The 6,786-nt window shown below is 64.0% G+C and overlaps 1 protein-coding gene across 1 annotated transcript; it reads left to right on the top strand.

The window, feature by feature from the left end:
• Positions 1–2,021: 2,021 nt before the first annotated feature.
• On the top strand, positions 2,022–6,544 carry CDHR5 (cadherin-related family member 5; the record flags this gene model as incomplete). Its single annotated transcript, XM_008592131.1, has 13 exons — positions 2,022–2,106; positions 2,187–2,362; positions 2,728–2,778; positions 3,140–3,530; positions 3,656–3,777; positions 3,867–3,977; positions 4,070–4,240; positions 4,374–4,464; positions 4,628–4,725; positions 4,860–5,060; positions 5,152–5,265; positions 5,347–5,431; positions 6,375–6,544. Coding segments are annotated over exons 1-13 (1,866 nt in total), but the record flags the coding sequence as incomplete, so codon positions are not given.
• Positions 6,545–6,786: the final 242 nt, after the last annotated feature.

Here is a 6,786-nt window from a genome sequence, read left to right as displayed (position 1 = left end):
CGCGGGGGACACGGCCGTGGAGCGGGGCAGGCCCGGCACGCTGCCCCCCACCCGCGACGTCCCCCCGCCACTCCAGGACTAACTCTGATCTGGGGCGGGGGCAGCGCACAGGACGCGGGGAATGGCACCGGCTGGGTCCCTGGCGCCGAGCACCGGCTCTGCCTGCTGTGGTCGGACGCGCCCATCCGGCGGGCCCGGTGAGCATCGCCCGCCCGGGACCGCCTCCAGACCCGTCCTCCCGCCTACCGGGGCCCTGGGGTCAGCACGGGTGACCAGAGGAGGCCGTTTGGCTAGGTGGGCTGGGATCTAACATGCTGGTCTCTGCAGGATGCCCCTGAGGACCCTTCCGGACCTGGCCTGGTCTATCTCGCTGCCTCCTGGACCGAGGTCTGAGGTCACGGTTTCCGATCCAGCCAGCACCACTGCCCAAGGATCCCGGGGGGCCCGATGACCCTGAGGAGGAAGGACCCTCCCCACTGCTGAGTGGACAGCGAGGGGGCTGGGGGGAGAAGGGCAAGGGGTTGGCCTTAGCACCAATAAAGGAGGTGTTCAGACCCTGGCCCCGTGTGTGCGACTTCTCAGCACAACTGCGGCAGTCGTGCACAGCGGGGCTGTCAGATGGCAGCAGGGCCTCATCCATCGATTCTAGGACCGTAACCACACCCAGCTGCCCTTTAAACTGGGAGGCCCGGCCACCCCCTTCATATCTCCTGCCCCCAGACCGAGCTCCCCCGAGCCCTGCCCCACCCCTTGTCCACCTAGCAAACATTTAGGGGCTCGGGCAGCTCAGGATGGACCGGTTCCTGTCCCAGGGGCCATGTGGTCAGTGTTTGTTGGGGGAACAAGGAGGCTTAGGCTGGGCAGGAAGAGGTGACAGGTGGGGGGTGCCACCCAGGAGTCCACTCCAGAGTGGGAGAACTTGGTGTGGTCTTGGCTCCCATATGTCCCGGTTGTGTGGCCTCAGATGAGAGGCTTGACCACTCAGAGCCTGTGAAGCAGGGACGGCAATGACACCCACGAGTGCAGAGGGTTTGCAGGATCACGTGGGCACACTGCAGGGTCAGGAAATTGAGGCGGTGTTATGCAGTCCCCAAAAAGAGACCAGGAGCTTTAGGGAAGGTGTTTCAGGCACAGGGAGTGGCAGGTGCAAAGGCCCAGGGGGCAGGGGGCTCCACTCCCCCATCACAGCAACCCCTTTCCTTCCTCCTGACCCCACCCAGTGGCCTCTCCCCAGCTGCTGGAGGTTTGGGGGGCCAAAGAAAGGTCAAGGCAAGTGGGGGCCTGTGCTGAGGAGCCTCACCAGGAGCCCCTTCTGTCAGGCACCAGGGTCCCCCAGGGGCTCCCAGCTGCCCGCACAGCCGTCTCCTTCACCACGGTGCTGCCCAGCTAGCTCCACCCAGGGAAGCCAACTTGCTTCCAGGACAGGCAGGGGGGGTCCCCAGGACACAAAGAGCCTTTTCCTGCAGGACTTAGATGATGGTGCAGGGAGAGAGGTGGACTTGGAAGGGAACACGTGGGGTCTGAAACTCAAGGAGTAGCCCTGGGAACTTTGCCCTAAGGAGATTCCAGAAAAAGAGCCAGCAGAGGAGCAGCCTCATTAGGGGGTGGGTGTGGCACACCCAGAAACCAAGGGCTGGGCCCCTTCCCAGCCCTGAATCCCCCAGCCTCTACCCCCAAGCCCCTGCCCATGCCCCAGCATCCCCCACCCCCCAGCATCCAGCCCAGGCCATGACAACCAGGGCACCTCTCAAGCTCCTTTCCACCTTGTGTTTTGGTGTCTGGGGCTGAGCCCCCAGTTGACCCCTGCACATGGCCCACCTCGGGTCAAATGACCACCCTATGTCCTGCTCCTGATGTGGGCTGGGCCCTGCCGGCCGGCAGGAGCCCCCTTGGTGGAAGTCGTTGTAAAGGATCATAAAGCAGGGTGGTGCCTGGCAGGGGCGAAGGTCGCGGAGGCAGGAACTGCGCCAGTCCTGGACGCAGGCCGGCTCAGACTCTCCCGCCAGGTGATGGCCGCCAAGATGGGGGCTTGGGCCCTTCTGTGGCCTCTCCTGCTGCCGCTGCTCATCGGGCTGCTGGGTCAACTCCCGGAGGCTCAGGCCCAGGGTACATGCTGGACAGGGGCAGGTGGGGGGCAGACGTGGCTGGGGGCTGGGAGGCACCGACCCTCCCCTCCGGCCTTCCAGCCTGCACCGTGAGTGAGAACTTCTTCGAGGTCGAGGAGAACACGAATCTCACCGAGCCCCTGGTGAACATCTCCACCCCGGAGGGCTATCAGGTGACCCTCGGGTCCTCGTCCACACCCTTTGCATTTCTGATCCTGAGGAACCAGCTGTTTCTCAACGTGATTCCTGATTATGAGGTGCGGGAGACAGGTCGGGGTGGGGCGTGCCCGCTGCTGCACATGTGCGGCTTCCACACTCCCTCCCTGGAGAAGGGCTCTCTGGGGATTTTCGGATCACAATTTCTCCAGAGGCTCTAAGGGCTCTGTGCCCCCAAGACAGCAACTGACCCCTCTTGGGCCAAGCACGAGGCTGTGCCTGGCCCCAATGGGGCAGGGCCATTAGGGGATTAAGCCGCCCAGCCCCGATGCCCTCAGGACCTCCTGCCCACAACAGGGACCCTGGGCAGGCACCTGCCCCTCCTGGCCTCCAACCCCACACCTGTGGATGGGACAGTGTGCTGTGGCCGCAGGGCAGGTGGCTCTCAACACCCATCTGCTCCCAGGAGAACTCGATACTGCAGGCTGAGCTGGAGTGCAAGCGGGGGGAAACACTGGTGAGTCCTGCCCGTCCCTGGGACCCCCCAACCCCCCCCATGTCAGGCCACCCAGGGCTTGGGCCTCAGGTGCTCCACTGTGCCGCGTCCGGGGCCACTCCTGGGTGACCTCACTCAGTGTGTGTTTTTAAGCATCCCCCCTGCGCTGCTGACGCCCACACTCCCTCCAGCCCAGACTCTGCCCTGAGCTGCAGACGCACTGACAACTGCCCAACAGACCCCTCCAACATGCCAGGCGTGCCCCACACTCCCCCACGCCCCGCCGCAGGGAAGGCGTCTTCACCCATCGCTTGCCCTGCTCGGTTCTCGCTCCTGACCCACATCCCCCCCTCAGCAAATGTGCTGGCTCTGCCTTGGGTAGACCCGGATCCTGACCTCCATGTCCCACCAGGGCCTCGACCACCAGCTTCTCCTCTCTGGAACCTTCCAAGTGATCCTCTTGCTCCCCTCCTGCCCCTGCCCGCCCCATCCCACTCTCTGCATGGCAGAGTGGCTGGACCCCGAGCCCCCCTCCCCGACACCACAGCACGACACCCACGATGCCCCAGTGCGTGCCTCTAAAGGACCCTTCTTTCTGAGACGTAGCTGTCATACCGACATCACACCCCAGAAAAGCAGTAGCTGCCACCAACCTGTGACATCCGGAGCGCTGCCTCTGCCCGCGGCCGCAGAGGCGTCTGCTCCAGCTGCTCGAATCGGGATCCAAGCCAGGTCCACAGCCCGCAAACGGCTGATGACTCTCTCAAGTTTCTGTTCGTCCTCAGGGTCCCCTTCTCTCTCTTTTTACTTGGAGATTTGTTCTTTTTTTTTTTTAATACAAACTTTCTTATTTACTGCGAGTCCAGGCTGAGGGGCTCGAGGACAGAGGACTAGTGACCCATCCTCCTCTGCCCCCAGGACACCAAGGTGAACTCTACCGTCATCCCTGAGGAGGAACTGGAGGCCGAGGACCGCGACAAGGACGACATCCTGTTCTATACCCTCCAGGAAGTGACCCCGGTCAGTGCCGCCGCGACCCTGGCCCCGCACTGGCCCGCACAGGCCTCCCTGTCCTCCCAGGGTCTCACACTGTGCTCTCCCCTCCCCAGGGCGTCAGGGACTTCTTCTCCCTGGTGGGTGCAAACCGCCCCGCCCTGAGGCTGGACCAGCGTCTGGACTTCTACAAGTGGCCGAGCGTGACCTTCCTGCTGCTGGTGCGGGTGAGCAGGTCACTCTGGCCCTGAGCCCTGGAAACGGGAGGCCCCAACCGCGCTGCCCCCGGGCCTGATCCGGCAGCGGCCGGCTGTTCCAGGACACCCGGGAGGAGAACGCAGAACCCAGCCACACGGCCACGGCCACCGTGCTCCTGGAGGTGCTGCCCGCCGACCTGCGGCCCCCTTGGTTCCTGCCCTGCTCCTACTCGGATGATCACGTCTGCATCGAAGCCCAGTACCACGGGGCTGTGCCCACGGGACAGCAACTGGTAATGGGGAAGGGAGGGCAGTGCGCGGGGAGCAGGCTCTTCTAGGCAAAGGCCACCCAGGGTCAGGCTCAAGTCTAAGCTAGGGCAGATGCACCAGCCGCACCATGTCCCTTCTGCTCCACTGTCCCCGCAGCTGCAGCCCCTCATCCTGCGCCCTGGGCCCGTCTACGCTGTGGATGGAGACCGAGGCATCAATCAGCGCATCCTCTACAGCATTTTAACAGGTGACTGAGGACCAGCCCTCGGCCCCACACACTAGACCTCACCCCGAGCCTCACCTTGCGTTGAGGAAGCCCCAGGGGGACCTGCCACATGGGCAGAGCCAGCTGGGAGCTTGGGCCTCAGCAGGAGGGGACCAGGGGCTGAAACTCCCACCCATCCTCCCAGGAAACGTGAACAACACATTTGTCATCGGTGCAGACTCAGGCAATCTCACCATGAAAAGTAGTGTCCCCAGCCCCATGACCTTCCTTCTGGTGGTGAAGGTGGGTGTCAACACAGGGTGGCCGGGCAGGGGTCCCTTGGCCAGGTCCTCACTGACCCTTCCCAAGCTCACAGCCGTAGCACCAGCCTGACCTTCAAGCACCCGCTGGTCACTGCTGCTTCCGCCACCCCCCAGGGCGAGCAGGCCGACTTTGCCCGCTATTCGGTTACTCAAGTGACAGTGGAGGCCCGCGCTGCCAACGGGAGCCTGCCCCACTTCCCCCAGAGCCTGTACCACGGCACCGTGGTGCTTGGCTCTGGAGCAGGCGTGGCAGTCAAGGACGCAGATGACCCCTCTCAGCCTCTGAGGATCCAGGCTCAGGACCCAGAGTTCCCGGTACGTGACACCACTGGTCCCTGGGTCTGCTTGGGTTTGGGATGGACGCTGAAGGCAGCCCTTGCCCAGGGCTCACTGTGGCCATGTCTAGGACCTCAACTCTGCCATCATGTATCAAGTCACCAACCACTCATACTTCTGGATGAACGGGGAGACCATGCTGACCACCACGACCCTGACAAGAGCAGAAGTCTTCTATGCAGAGGTGAAGGGCGGGGCAGGGGTCCCTGAGAGTGGGGGCTTAAAGAGGGGCCTAGGAGGGACGAGCTCCCTTCCTTGCCTGCAGGTTGAGGCCAAGAACACAGTGACCTCGGGCACAGCAACCACAGTTGTCGAGATACAAGTTTCAGAGAAGGAGGTCCCCTCCACAGGTGAGCCTCTGGGGATCCCCCAAATGAGCCCCTTTGGGGTCCCCCCGGGCAGGGTGGCTCCTTCCATGGGGTTGGTAGGCTGGGAACAGAAGCAAGCCCAATGCTGTCCCTGGCCCCCAGGGCCCTCCACATCCCCAGAGGCTGGAGGAGCAACTGGGCCCACGAGGAGCACCATTTCGGAAGCCCCCAGACCCCCAGGGCCTTCTCAGGGACCCTCCATGACTGCCTCTGGCGGGAGCACTGGTCCTCACCCACCCTCAGGCACAACTTTGAGGACACCTGTGTCACCCACCCCTGGGGGGCCCCCCAGTTCAGGAACCAGCACCTCCCCTCCACCAGCCACACCAGGTGGGGGCTCAGCACAGACGCAGAAGCCAGGAACCTCTCAGCCGACGCTCCCTGGTTCCAGCAGGAGCCCCCCACCCTCAGGTAGCACCCCACCCCTTTTCCTGGAGCGCTTGCTGACTCAGGACGCCGGGTGGTCTGGGGAAATGCTGTACAGGACAGGGTCTGCCTCGGGCTGACCTGGCCTGGCCATGCTGACCGTGAAATCCCAAGGAGGGAGGCTGTTCTGATCAGACCGAGACAGTTCCAGGTGTGTGGGGGCAGGAAAGAGGCCAGATGTGGGATCCCGCAAACCCCACAATTCCCAGGGCCATTCACCCCACTGGTTCCCAGTGCCCTTGTGCCCTCCCATTGCACGTCCCGCCTGGTGTTGGCAGCACTGGCCTGTTCCTCTCCCTGCCTTCACCAGCCTGGCCTCCCCAGGGGTCCCACGGGCTCTTGCTGGACACACAGCTCTGTAGTGCCCGCTCCCCAGAACCTTGGCTCAGAAGATGGCTCAGGCCTGGCCTGTCCTCAGGGTGTCCCAAGCCCGGCGTAGGTCAGCATGGGAAATGCTTGGCGTGTTCTAGTGGCAAGTGGGCGATGGTGTCTCTGGCAGGGATGCCGGCAGAAGGCCTCGCCCAGGACCGGCGCTTCTCAGTGGTGGACATGGCGGTCCTGGGCGGGGTGCTGGGTGCGCTGCTGCTGCTGGCCATCACTGGGCTCACGGTCCTGGTCCACAAGCACTACTGCCACCAGCTCGGGTGCTGCTCCCGCAAAGCTCCTCTGGTGAGGCCCTCAGCAGGACGGGCCAAGTGCGAGAGCAGAGACTGCACAGGGGGGCTGGAGAGCGAGGGGAGGACAGGCGAGGACAGGCACCAGGGGCGGGGGATGGGCTGGGGGCAGGACAAGACCAGGCCGAGAGAAGGGGAGCTGGCCTGGCGGGGAGTCAGAGCCCTCGACCCCCCATCCCAGGTCGACAGCCATGCCTTCCAGACCCACGACGAGGCCAACTGGGCACCGGCCCCCAG

The sequence above is a fragment of the Galeopterus variegatus genome, unplaced genomic scaffold (genome assembly GCF_000696425.1).
Source record: "Galeopterus variegatus unplaced genomic scaffold, G_variegatus-3.0.2 Scaffold7611, whole genome shotgun sequence".
NCBI classification, from domain to species: domain Eukaryota; kingdom Metazoa; phylum Chordata; class Mammalia; order Dermoptera; family Cynocephalidae; genus Galeopterus; species Galeopterus variegatus.
Note: the sequence above shows the minus strand (reverse complement) of the source record. Positions and strands in the feature narration are given on the sequence as shown.